Source organism: Scophthalmus maximus, chromosome 2, assembly GCF_022379125.1.
Source record: "Scophthalmus maximus strain ysfricsl-2021 chromosome 2, ASM2237912v1, whole genome shotgun sequence".
Taxonomy (NCBI): domain Eukaryota; kingdom Metazoa; phylum Chordata; class Actinopteri; order Pleuronectiformes; family Scophthalmidae; genus Scophthalmus; species Scophthalmus maximus.
Genome location: NC_061516.1, coordinates 3,733,697 through 3,747,500, shown reverse-complemented (window position 1 = coordinate 3,747,500; position 13,804 = coordinate 3,733,697). Strand labels below are relative to the sequence as shown.

Sequence of the window (13,804 nt, the reverse complement as noted above, 5' to 3'; positions counted from 1 at the left end):
CAGCACGACTTCTGACAGGAACTAGAAAAAGAGATCATATTTCTCCAGTGTTAGAATCTTCTGCATTGGCTTCCTGTAAAATTCAGGATTGAGTTTGAAATCCTGCCCCTAACCTACAAAGCCCTTAATAATCAGCCAGGCTCCTCTCCAATGGAAACAGCTCCCAGTTTGTGTCAGGGAGGCAGACACCCTCTCTACATTTAACGTTAGACTTAAAACCTTCCTCTTTGAGAAATCTTATAGTTAGAGCAGTGTCGACCGTCGTAAGATACTCACTTCTCCATCTCTCACTACTCCTCTCAGAGTAGTGATCAAGGAGCCAGAGTAAAGCCTAGAAAGGCAGGGGTCTCTCTCACTTTTCTTCTCCCCCCTCTCTCTTCGCTAACCGCCTTCCTGCCCACCTCTTCTTTCTCTCCCATTTTTCCCTCTCTCACCCTAACCCGTACTATTTTTGTAATTTTAAGTATCAGTCTGGTAGAGATTAAAGCAACCGTTATATAACTCCTCTCTGCCCCGATATGTTAACATTATTAAGTCACTGACAGTTTGTGTTTTCTCTCTCTCCTCTGACTCCAGAGCTGCAGGACCCAAATCCGTCATTATTATTATTATTATTACTAATAATAACAACAACATAATTGCATCTATAAGTGTCAGTATTATTTTTGTAATTATAAGTATCAGTCTGGTAGAGATTAAAGCGGCGGTTGTACAACTGTTCTCTCTCTCTCGCTCTTCTCTCCTCCTGTCTCTACTCTCCCCCTCTTTCTTGTTTGTTGGGTTTTCTCTTTAATATTGTAATATTGACTTACTATGTAAAGTGCCTTGAGAAAATGTATGATGTGATTTGGCGCTATACAAATAAAATTGAATTGAATTTTTTTACATGCGACAGACACTCACTCGCCTCTTCGCTCTGATTTGATTTCTGTTATTTTAGCTGCTCAATGTTCCAATTGCTGTACTATAGTTGCATGACTTTGTCCATCTGCCGCTTGGTGCTGGGCACACAGCACAAAACTGCTGCCGATGGAAATGACGCTGATCAAAGCAGTGAGGATGAACCCAAAACAGTAGATTTGCAAAGTCAAAGCAATTAGTTAAAGGACGCCAAAAAGCTATGAGGAGCTGAGGGGAACTGCTGAGTCACTTGGTGCTTTCCACTGCGATCGACTCCTTTCACATTACGCGTCATAATCTGACTAAAACCTGAAGTACTGAACTTTTATGAATCTGAATCTTTCCTCTGAATACAAAGCTTTTTTTTTTTATTATCTGGAGCATCAGAAACTTTTCTTGGTCCCTTCCTAGGTTTTTTCTGCCATACTCCCATAGCTGTTGTAGCCATGTAATCCATCTACGTTGCCAAGGTTGATGGCCACTTCAGCTTCATAACTGGTTAATGTAAAATGCACGGATGCTTATGTGCCAGTGTGCCACAGACACCAGCTTTAAAATGTGGGTAGACCTGGTGCTGATTTTCGCAAGAGTTTGATGTTCATTTACACAATAAAGTCTCGCAATCCAGCTTTGATTTTACGCAAAAACTACTCAACGGATTTCCGTGACATTTTGTGGAGGGATGACACATGACGCAATAAAGGACCAATTACATTTTGAAGCGTATCCAGATAAATGGGTGGATCCAGGAATTCCTTTTCACTTTCTTTAACACGGTGTAATAGAGTGTTAACCTCGGCGCAGAGGTGCGCTCTCTGGGTGCCCCTCTTGTTCATAAATATACGTTACTGCAGATTCCAACAATTGCCGTACTGCCGTGTTTGAAAGTCTCATCTACTAGTGCTCTAGATGAGGAGGGAGAGCTCACTGAGTGTCCGAAACAGAAAGGGTCCATGCCCTGAAGGCCATGCACTCAATAAATGTCAGGTCAGTGGGTCCCCAGAACGTTAGGGTTCATCCTATGGAGACCACCCTGCTGTGACCAAGGCAAGAAGGGGCACAAGGCTGCATTGCGTCATTTGGCGTCACTATAAACAGACTGCAAAAAGCACAAGAGCCAGTAAACCTTGATTATCTGAGTTGCAGGTCAAAAAGACATTTTGATGACTGCAAGGGTCTGACCTGAAACGGAGTTACATCTGTTTGAAAAGGTTTAGAAGTGGTTATGGTAACCTATAGCCTTGTTTTAAAAGAATTTGTAGTAAATTAATATATATGAGCATGTTAGGACCCGTTTCACACTGAAATGTAGTCATTTAAATGCTGGAGGAAAAAAACAGTTATATGCATCTGCAACTCACCCAAACAGTGTTTACCATGCAGTTCAGTGTGTGCATACTCAGAATCAGGAAATAAAAGAGCAGTTGCCTAAAATAACATTGTAATATGGGCGCAAATGATATTTCTTATCATGACTTCAATCCGTCAATCCCCAATATAGGATGATAAAGCGGCCTACCACAACCATTACAAAAAAAAATGATTTGAACACATAAGGGAATACCAAAAAAAGAAACATATTTACAGGAAGTTGCTGTAAACTGAGATGAGTGTGTAGGATAGCGAGAGAAAGAAGAAAAGAGGGTGCCTGTGCAAATACCGAAATAGCTCCAGAGGTTGTGTGCATTGGTGTGACATCAGGGTGCATCAAGGAAAGAGCTGCGATTATGTAATGATGGATTAATCATCTGGTGGGAAATAATCTGAGATTAGCATCAGGCCATCCCGGGGAGGGAGGGGTGAGGCAGTGTGCGGAGGAAGAGAGGGAGGATACTGGTTGATGGTGAGAGAGTGTGTCATAGAGAAAGTGACAGACTGAGAGAGACTGGAGGCTTTTCTGTTGAACAGAATTCATACATGTACAACTCCAACAGGTCCCGCGGTGTCTTGTGCTCATTGTCTTGTGTGAGGAGAATCTAGTATCTAGTATATGCTGATGGTACAAAATGTCATTTTTTGCCCAGACGATATTCATTATCTATTAAGGACAAGATACAGCGGTTATATAGCAAGATCAAGATCATTGTGTGTACAAGTTATTATCTGGCTAGAGCCAGATCTTCTGCACACAAAATATTATCTTGCGTGAACAGGATCCAGATTTTCTGAAAGTTATTTAAATGTGTGCATTTAAGTTTGAGACAGCAGTCTAGCACTCCTTATGCTTCAAGCACAGTATCTCAAAGTGACCTTGATTATCAGTTTTTTACTTCTCTTACCTTAAATTGTGCACACTAGATCAATATTTTACGTCCACAAGTTAGTATCTTGTTTCCACATGAGTAGCAACTTGTTTTAGTTTTTAATGAAGGTTGTCCATACAAGGTATTTACTTGTATTTACAAGTTAGTGGTGCAAATAACATAACATCTTGTTTCTGTAGGACAAGCAATGGTAAATGGTCTGTATACAGCATCCTACAACTGAGACAAATGAAACCAATGCAACGGACAGTGAACTGCTCACCCAGTGCTAACAAAGCGGTTTCAAACTCACCCGTACACCGCAGCAGACACACCACACGCATATGAATGGACATGTGTGTGACGGTGCAAACTGACCACAAACACTTGTGGACTGGGGTGGAGAAAAAAGTAAACCGGAGTGCACCGACAACGTGCACTCATGTCACTGCAGACTCAGCGTCTGTCTTCAGGAGATGAAATGGTGCAGACCCCCAGTACTTTAATGAGCTTTTCTTTGGCACAGGGAAATATTTTGGGTGAAAAATGGCTGCAGTGGAGTGATGCAAAGCGCCAGTTGTGCCAAACTGAGGTGTCTCGAGTTCGGAGGGGGGGTGACACAGCTCCGTCAAACCAGCCAGTTACCATCGAGGAGTGAGAGGGTTCATCTTTCATAATAAAAGTCAAATTTGTTCTCCTTTGGTAAAGCGCATGATCAGCGTCAATACTGTGATATTCAAAATAATTAATGATTGGTATTATGATCCTAAGGTTTGACAAGAAAGCACCCCCCACACAACGCCAGCACCGGCTGTAAATGTTGCTGACACAGTCCAGGCTGACCTTTCTACTTACATTCAACCAACCCCGACCATATTTCCCAAACCTTAAACACAGATGGGACCTTGGTGTGAATGTCGTGTGCTTTGTGTATCCACCATCCAACCCCGACCACTTCCTAGTGACTCCGCTGCTAATAATAAACGTGATACCGCCAGCGATTACAATTCCTGCAAATGAAAGATCACTTCTAGGAGACATGGTTGCACATTCAGAATCACGGCGATCCCATTCATTTCCCCAGTCTGATGTTCGATTTGTACAACAACGGAAGCTCCTGACCTGCACCTGGAGCCTTTTAGGAACAGCACTGCTGCCACATGATTGGCGGATTGGATATGAGTGATGAGTGTATACACAGATATACTGCATATACTATACAGATGGGCGAAAACTTAAAAACATGAAAAATGACTGGAGAAACAGGATGACGTTGACCACTTCCACAGGGCACACTGATTGAGTATGAAAATGCTGTGAATCATATGCTGTGGCCTACGCAGTCACCAGATATCTACCCAACTCAAGAACAATGCTCCATCCCCTCAGGGAACCAGAGACATGTAGAATGTTAGAAAGGTCAGCCTGCTACTTTTTTTTTAAGGGATTCACATTATAATCCACAGTATCAGTTTACTTGGAAATCACAAGACCACGGCATAAAGTCAAGGCAGGAATTGCGGACAGAGGTACCGATGAGTCTCTGAGCTTAATCGTGACATGAAAGTGGAGGGCAGGGAACGACACAGGCGTTATGCTAAGGCTGTGCACTTAAGGCCGGAAAGATTACCCTGGACATTGAGCGCGAACTACAGTGAGCGCTACAGCACTTTACAAAGTCAAATCACTCCAAACATAATCCATATACCTTTGATCAATAATATGTATGGAAAAAAATAAAAGGAGTTCTGAAATAGAAGGGCAACTGGACCCAAGGACATTCAGAGGGAACAATGCAAATGAGAGCGAGCGAGAGAGAGGGGAGGTAAGAGGAGAGACAAGATCTTACCTTGACATCAGCCTTCTTGTTGAGCAGACTCTTGGCTGCTGCGGAGAGGCAGAATGACACACCCTCAGACGGAAGAGTACACATCATACACGTTCAGAGAAGCACAGCTCCCTAACTCTGCTCACACAAGCACAGCTGCAGGTTCACAGTGATGCGTACATGCAAGCAAAAAAATCACATGCTCTTGAAATCTCCAAAATGAAAATGCAGACCACACACAGAAGTGACTATGTCTATCTCTTGTTTTTTCTCTTCACATGTCCTCCCCTCCACCCTTAAAGGGGGGGGGGGGGGGGGGGGGGGGGGGGGGGGGGGGGGGGGAATGCATCCCTCCCTCTGAATTAAAAGAAAAAACCCTCCTCCGGTCTGTCCTGTAAAAAGACGTTAAAACCCCAACTAAACACACACACACACACACACACACACACACACATTTAAAAGAAAATCTTCATCCAACTGGCACCTCTTAACCCGGATCCACTGGCCAAGCATTAGATAAGCAGAGGGCATCAGGCATGAGGGGGGGGGGGGGGAGTCCAACTAATTCTCCATATAATCCAAACACTCACACACAGATGCACGCACAGGCACAGGCGGAGGGGATGGGATGGGAGGGGGGGGGGGGGGGGGGGGGTTCCAGAGTAAAAGCATGAGGGAAGTGGAACGGAGGGGCAGGTATGTGATAATGGGTTGGTTAATCTCCTTTGTAGGCTGGAAGTTCATATTGATGGGCAGCACTTGTGCACAACTCTCCAGTGAAGTCAGGGCATGAGGGGAACGCGCACACATCCAGAGGCCATAAAGTGTGCGCTTTAAGAGCTATCCCTAATGGTATCTGTATTAGAAACAGCACTGAAACGCGCAGATCCGCCGACACTAATCCTTCATGGCAGGGACTCTAGCGCTCTGAGTGGGTGGGTGTGCGAGCCCCAGTTTTGAAAGCCACACCGCGCAATTGTGATATTTTTCTCCCACAGCACGTCTCACATCCGAGCCCCCCCCCCTCCCAGATGAGAGATGAGGCCGCTTACCTTGGCAAAACGTTGGAGAAGCGTTAAAAGGGATTTAGGAAGAGAGATTAAACACAAGATGAGGGACACGAGGGAGCGTGTGAGGGTTTTTTTTTTTCTTCTTCTGTTTTTAACCATTCCTGCCACAAGTTCAGCAGGAGGAAAGAATGTGAACTAGAGTTTGACTGCAAGGAGAGCTCAGTGGCGTAACAAACATAAGCGGAGGGATTTCAAAAATATGAGCGTATCTGCGTCTACCTTGTTCCACGATGCCAGCAGTGGTTCCAGCCACTGCGCTGATGGAAGCTGGGGCTGTCGTCTGCCGACCCACTGAAACACAGAGAGAAGGGGGCAGGGGGGGAGGTGGATCAGATGGGGCCGTTTCCCGGACGACAAGGCAGGTGATGACCGAAGGGCGCTGTTTCTCTTTGTCTGGTCGTCCATTTGTCAGCAGGGTCGCACAAAAAAGTACAGAACCAATTTGCACCAAACCTGGTGGAGGCACGTGACATGGACAAGTGAAGAACCCATTACAGTTCGGCATTGATCCAGTTAAAGGGGCGGATTGAGTAATTGATTTCGATTACTTAACTACTTCTCTGTCGGGCAATTTTTGGGACATTATCGTCAATTTCTCCGGAAATAATGTTTGGATCTTGATGTGAATAAATCGGACATAGAGATTTAAAAGTGCAGTAATTTGGCGCAATAAAAAAATGCTGAATCTGCTTTATTCTTCCCCTTGGCTGGAGGCGAAATTGTACTTTCTTGATGCCAATTCCATCGGTTCCGACTGTGGACATGCACCTTTAAAAACAGCTGACAAATATATGTTGTTGTTTTTTTTAAATCATCAATCATTCATTTACTGGGGTTTTTTTTAGCAAAGGCTACTCAAACAGGAGGAAACTGTTGGGGACTACTTTTAGCAACAGACGAATCCACATTTGGTGCTCTACTGGAGCTGTGTCCATGGTGATGAAAGACTAATTCACCCCGGGCAACAGTGTGCCTCTGTGGTACACAGGAATTACATGTATCGGGCTCTGGAAACACACACACACACACACACACGAAACCCGCAGCCTTTTGACCACGAGGCCAAAGCTGTCGGCGAGTGATGTTTGTTTTTGTCAATTTACAGAGCCGGGGCTGAGCCAAAAACAACAGGAAATATCGTGCGAATTTCACAAAAAGTGTATCGGATTGAAAATGACTCACTATCGGACTATTCAACCGGATGGTTGGACTGCTTGGATTCGGTGATCAGACTATCAGGTCTCCCTCGCTTGTCTTTCCTCTGCTCTTCTACTTTGCTCCCAAACGACCCGCTCACCTGTTCCTGATCCACCAAGCAACGCCACACACTTTGCAGCCAGACTCGGCCCGATGCAACCATAGTTGCACTACATGTACATGTGAGTGTACTGATTCAAGAATGAGTCAAACATTTTATACTGTATTTCGACTGGGCTCAAAAAACAAGCAAATATCACTGCTGCGTTTCCTGCTTACTCTAACACTACCACCCATCAACCTGCTGTGTGTGTGTGTGCGCGCGCGCGTGTGTGTGTGTGTGGGTGTGTGTGAAGAGATGGCAGAAGACAGATGGGATGTGATCCTGTCTTCCCCTCTCGTCTCTCGCTCAGGATGCAGGGATGTGCCCTTCCCTCTCTCTCTCTCTGTCATCTTTTCAACGGGCAGCACTTACCAGAGAAGTTTCTGGAGACGAGCATGGTGGTCAAAATGGCGCCCTGTCGGAAGGGGGAGGACAGCACCCAAGTAAGAAAAGAGCCTCAAGCCACTTTAGAAACATTAGCCCTCAGCCTTACGTCTCATATCAGGACAGAAGACAGGAAGGAGTGTTCACCTTCTAAGATCAATGATACAAATTCATCATCTCAAATATGCTCAATAAAGGAGAAAAGGAGAAAAAAAAGGAAGCAGGAAACACTGTGAAAGAGTCAATTTTGTTGATAAGGCGATCAGATTTGAATAAACATATTTCTCTCTTTGGAGCAAAATATGTTTTCAAAAAGCCCTTGTAAAAGCACAGTAATAAGCCAACCAACACCGCCATGTTTATATATCAAATTTGACATGAATATCTAAGACAGCTTTTAGGGAAGTACCAACTTAACGTGCTGCCATTCACTGCTTGTGCAACAGATTTCGATTTAATTAAATGATGAAAAATGTATTGGTGGATTCACTCATGACTGTGATTAAAATCAAGAAGTGGTTCCACCTGTGAGAGAGAAAAAAGCTCTTCCTCCTTACTAATCACCACATTTATTACTGTATTCTCTATACGGTAAAATCAGAGCAAAATCATCACAAAACAACTGTAAATGGAAATAAATCAAATCTGAACTTTAGCAAAAACAGATGAAGCCAGCAATGTTACACGCTACCCGTCTAAAAGGGGAGAGAAACTAGGGTCCAAACTAAATCTTGCTGTGTTTGAAAATGATAGCAAATGACATGCTGTTTTTATTCGCCCGGAGCTCCTGTCATTCGAGGGAGATGTGGTGACTGAGGAGGTAAAACTTAATTTCACATCCCTTGTGCAATTCCACACCTTGAGTTTCCTCCTGGCGTTGAACTTCTTCAGGCACTCGACTGTCTCCTGCCTGTGCATCATGGAGGCCACCGTTGAGCGTTGCTGTGGGGAGACAGAGACAGGGAGGCGCTGAACATAAAAACGTGGGCGGGAGCTGTCGGAGAGACTCGTTTCAACTGGAACATTCCCATTCTGAGGCTCTTTAGGTAACGGCATTTCTGGCACAAAAAAACAACATTTGAAAACCAGATTTCAGTTGACTTCGTATTGTGTCCTGACAAACATCGACCCTCTACATCCTCACGCCGTTTGACAACATGTGACCTATGCAGCAGAGCAGGCGGCAGACTTTTGTTACCCTTTTTACTTATGTAGTAAGTAAAATACTCCATTACCAAGGGGGACAGACACTGGCATTTTTTTTTTTGTCCAGTGATGTCTGCTGGAAAATGAGTGATAAAGTTCAGAAACAGAAGATTCAAATTTAAAAAATCAGGAAATGTTTATGATAGGAGGATGTGCGTCAGTGCGGCTCTCGACGCTCATTAAAGGATGAGTAGTAAAACATTCCCTAAATTTTGAACTCCAATAACTAAATAAGAACTCCATAACATTGCTATTGTCTTGTTGCTTTCATCTAAGAAACATCACTAAAACCAAACAGTTCTGTCCGGACCGAGAAAAGCTTACTCAGGCTTTTGTCGTTTCACTCTTGGACTACTGCAATGCACTATTTACTCGTGTGTCAATCCTCAGCGTCTCTGCTCCAGCTACCGCGGAACGCTGCTGCTCCTTTTGTAACCGACACCTCGCTACCGAGTCCCTGTGCTCCAAGCCGTGACCTAAGATCTCCTAACATGCTCCTGGTCGCAGTTCCTCGGTCGAGGCTTGAGGGTGAACAGTGCTTTTGCTATCAGGGCCCAGAGGATCTGGAATCGCTTGTCTGAGGAGATTAGACTTTACCAGCAATTCACCTGTTTTTAACTCAAGTCATTTTATTCTGAACTTTTACATCCAACAAACCCTCTGAGCCACACTTCATCTTTGACTGCACATATCCGAGTGTCCTGGGTGTGCCTGTGAGCCGCTGACCCGGATATTTTTGTCCATGAAGCGCAGATACAAGTGCTTATCCCTGGGATACGTCGCTCTTTGGCCCTTGTGCGGACGAAATCATTCAAGACAAGCTGACCCGGTGTTAGCCGATATCAGAGATTGCATGTTCAGAGACAGACGGTGCTCACATTTTTGGCGGCTTTGGACGGACGTTCACAAACTCGTTTGTCAGGGGATGTGCAAATTACAAATTGTCGGACCGATACCTGGGGTATGAAATGGAGTTTCCTATCGGCAGAAACAGGGAGCTGAGTGTGTGTGGTTATACAGTGTGATGTGTGCACTTACGCAGACCCATGGGTGCTTCAGAGCCTCCTGGGCAGTGATCCTCTTGGCCGGGTTGATAGTCAGCATCTGGTTGATCAGATTTTTTGCCTCAGGAGTCACCGTGTCCCACTCTGGGGAGGGAAACTAAAGCGCATACACACCCATGCATGCACACATTACAGTACATCGCATGTAAGCAACACAGTGTCTGATATCTGGAGTGAGGAGGCAGGCTCACATCATACGCTCCAGCTTTGATCTGCTGGTAGAGTTTGTGCTGGTCCTCGTCCCAGAATGGAGGGTAGCCAACCAAGAGGATGTACAGGATCACACCTGAGCACACAGAAACGCAACCAACGTCTGAGCGACGAGAAGCGGGGCGAAGGAGGCGGTGGTGAGACAGAAACAGACGAAGCGCTCACCACATGCCCAGATGTCCACGGGTTTGCCATACGCCTCCTTCCTCAGCACCTCTGGGGACAAGTAGCCGGGGGTCCCGGCAAAGCCTGCACACGCGGACACCGACAAACACAAATCAGGATGTTCCTCGATGTGAATGTGTTGTGTTATTGTTGTGTACATTTGACCGAGGAACATTTTGAGAGAAAGGAAGCACACAGCTGCAGAAAGTGTCCCCACAAGTTTGTCCATACGGCCTTCGGCAGTGTCTGCAGGTGAATCTCTTTGAGACATACTCATATCGGAATTGTCCACGTTGAGGACTGGTGTCATTTTTCCCTTTTCTTTCCTTTTCTGCAGATTTGGGCAGTCTGTATTTCAAGGGTTTCAACGGTAAAATCAGTTTTGGGGCGTGTCACATGTTTCAGAGCTAAGAAATGAGCCTCCCCTGCACATGGTCTCTTTAAAATAACTGTTGAAGGCTGAAAGATGGCAAACGGTCCCACACCTCGCAATTTGTGTTGCAGAATCGGGGTTTTTTTCCTGTCTTTAACCACTAGTCATCTCATGCCCCCCTCAGATTTACCTTGTGACCATTTGAAGTGGGAACCACTGTATGGAAGCCCATTTCCGCCAGTGTGATGAAAAAAATAATTGTGTAGATGTAGTGAGGGTGCGTGGCAATTTATTGGCCAACACTGTTTATCAGTGGAAGTACGCCTGGCAAGCTTATGCATTATGAAATCCAATTATTCATTAGGTCCTTATCTGGTTATTCGCCATCCTTGGGCGGTCAGTTATAAATCTACGTGTTAGTGTTAGCAGCATCCTGGTCTTAAATAGGTGACAATAATGTGAGGCGTTTTATTATCTGTGTGCTTGGTGACACAATTGCATACATAGAGGCGCACTTATCTTATCGTTATCTTGGCCGGATTGCCTTGTGCATGCCCTGTATGATGCACCTGTAAAACTGTGCACCATATACACGGTACATTTTTCCAAACGTTGTCAATAAAAGAACATGACGACACAGGTTGTTAAAACTAGCTTCCACCTGGATCAGCTGCAACAATAAAAAGGCTGCTAAGTCACATGAGACATGTAACACCAGATTAGCTATTTAATGCAGGACCTACTTGTAATGGAGTATTTTTTCATTGTGCCATCACTTATTTTACTTAAGGAAAAGGTCTGAATACTTCTTCCACTACTGATAAACCAGCAACAAAAAAGAGGCTGACCTAAAAAGCAGATTTTGGCACAACAATCGTGCTGACCTTGCAAGTGTTCTCTGCATCATCTCATGTTATATTTCGATTGGTTGATCTGTAAATGCAGGTCATTGCAGCAGTCACACTGTGAGAGTTAAGACATTTCTGACCGAGACACAATTTGACAGTGCAAAATAATAATGAATCATGTCTCAAAACCAATTTAAAAAAAGAATATTTAACAACGAGACAAAGCATCCAAGATGTGACTTTAAAGCTCACTGCACACAGGGTAAATGTTTGAGTGTTTATAATGTAGGGGACGTTTGGGGGCTTTTTATTTAGGGAGCAAATATGAAGCTATTTCAGACACAGGCTTATAATCACTGCACTGCATCACAGTCCATTATGAAAATGTAGTTTGATGTACAGTCAGAGCTTTTAGCTTGCTGCTGTCCTTTTATAATAGATCTAAATATTGGCTCTGAGTCGAAGCAAGTACAAAAGGGTAGATTCACTGCATTGGGTTGAGTTTGCTGAAATGACTCTGTTGTTAATTTAACACGCCCAATGAGATTTTGGTTGAGCGCGGTAGCGACCAAAGAGTCACTTAGAGTATACACACTTAAGGAAAAACAAAAAGGTCAAGACAGGTGACCTTTAAGTCCGATGAGATAAGAGCAAGAGGCAAAAATCTCTTCCTGTTTGCTAGACTCAGGGGCACGCCGACAAAAAGGACAAAATGACAGTGTGGATGAACAGTCCTGTGGCAGCTTTTTCTCCATCAAAAGTGCTTTGCAGTCTTCAGTGTGACAGGCAACAGAAGCCTCCATGATGAAGAGGAGGAGGAAGAGGCGAGGAGGAACACGATGGAAACAGACAGGCAGATGGTTGCTTTAAAAGAAAATTCTGTATTTCAGCACGTTGATTACTGCAACATGCCCTCAGAACCAAATAGAAAGAAGAAGAGTTTTATGATCGTCTTTTACTTAACATGCTTTTGAGCAAGAGTTGGTGAGATTATTGATGTCTACAGGCCAATGTCAGTACAACTTCGTAAGGTTCATAATGTCCTGACTTAAGACCTGACCTTACAGCACAATAACTGCTGCAGCTCCTGCCGTGTGTTAACTGGTTTGATAAAATAAAATAATAAAACATCATTCTGCACACTCTGAAGAAGAGCACCACCTGAACCTACTGCTCCCCTAAGCTTTTTACAGTGAGTTCCAGCTCATTGTTTATCTGTGTATTCTTCCGCGTCACTCTCGCTGCTCTCCCAGCGTCATTTACCGCCACAGCAGCAGCAGCAGCAGCAGTTTTCGGAGGGAACAGCTGTAACAAAGCCACGGTCCACTACCTGCTCAGCCGTAGAACGCAGACAGGCACAGTGTGAGAGCAGCTGATGAGCATAGTGGAGCTTTTATCAGCTAAAGAGCCAGATATTTCCCTCAGGAGGTGGTGGAGACCAAAAGCAGAGCTAAAAGAGAGGGACTACTGGACCTGGACACAAAAGACTGCATGTAAAGATGATTAATGGGTGTGTATGAAGATGGATGACGTGTCTCCACTTCCTCCCACAGTACAAAAATGAACTCAAATAATTGATTGGGGTGTCTCATTATCGGGGTCCCACTGACACAGCTGACGATCCAATTGTGAGTCAATCTAAAGGGTCAATCATGATGTTACGCCTTCAGTTGAACATCATGATAATCTGGTTTTGCAAATGAAAACCAAACATATTAGAAACTAAATATTTGGCTAATATGCAAATCCACACTGCCAGGCAACGGAAGTACCAAAATAAAAGCCTGATGAAGCGATCCAGCGCTATCCGACTGTGTGAGTGCACTCCAAGTCACTTCTCCTCACTGTGCTCTACTGTTTCCTACCAACAAGTCCGGCTATTTGGCTGAAAAAATTGGAAGGGCCATTTTGGCACCAACTCAGAGTTTACAGCGACAGCTACAGCTGTGGTGGCTCTGTGGTGGATGGTAGCTGTTGCTGTCAATACATCGCTGCTGAACTTCCAATGTTTTCATCAAGCTTTTATTTTGGTACTTCCGCTGCCTGGCAGTGTAAATTTGTGTAACATTTAGATTTAACATTTAGCATTTTTGATTTACATTTAGATTTAACATTTAGATTTAGATTTAGCATTTAGATTTAACATTTAGATTTAGATTAAACATTTGGATTTAGATTTAGCATTTAGATTTAGCATTTAGATTTAACATTTT

At 44.2% G+C, this 13,804-nt stretch overlaps 1 protein-coding gene across 10 annotated transcripts in view; it reads right to left on the bottom strand.

Annotated features, from left to right (window-relative positions):
* LOC118301077 (calcium/calmodulin-dependent protein kinase type II subunit beta) overlaps positions 1-13,804 on the bottom strand; it is a 46,667-nt gene that overhangs the window by 15,275 nt on the left and 17,588 nt on the right. For 6 of the 10 annotated variants that reach the window (XM_035626169.2, XM_035626168.2, XM_035626171.2 and 3 more), the window contains 7 exons: positions 10,371-10,454; positions 10,187-10,281; positions 9,970-10,092; positions 8,584-8,667; positions 7,714-7,756; positions 6,261-6,332; positions 4,993-5,030 (listed from right to left, as the gene is read on the bottom strand). In XM_035626169.2, the coding sequence (XP_035482062.1) occupies positions 4,993-5,030; positions 6,261-6,332; positions 7,714-7,756; positions 8,584-8,667; positions 9,970-10,092; positions 10,187-10,281; positions 10,371-10,454 (539 nt within the window). The remainder of the gene's footprint in view (positions 1-4,992; positions 5,031-6,260; positions 6,333-7,713; positions 7,757-8,583; positions 8,668-9,969; positions 10,093-10,186; positions 10,282-10,370; positions 10,455-13,804) is intronic. The other 4 variants (XM_047330250.1, XM_035626170.2, XM_035626172.2 and 1 more) reach the window with 1 other exon arrangement.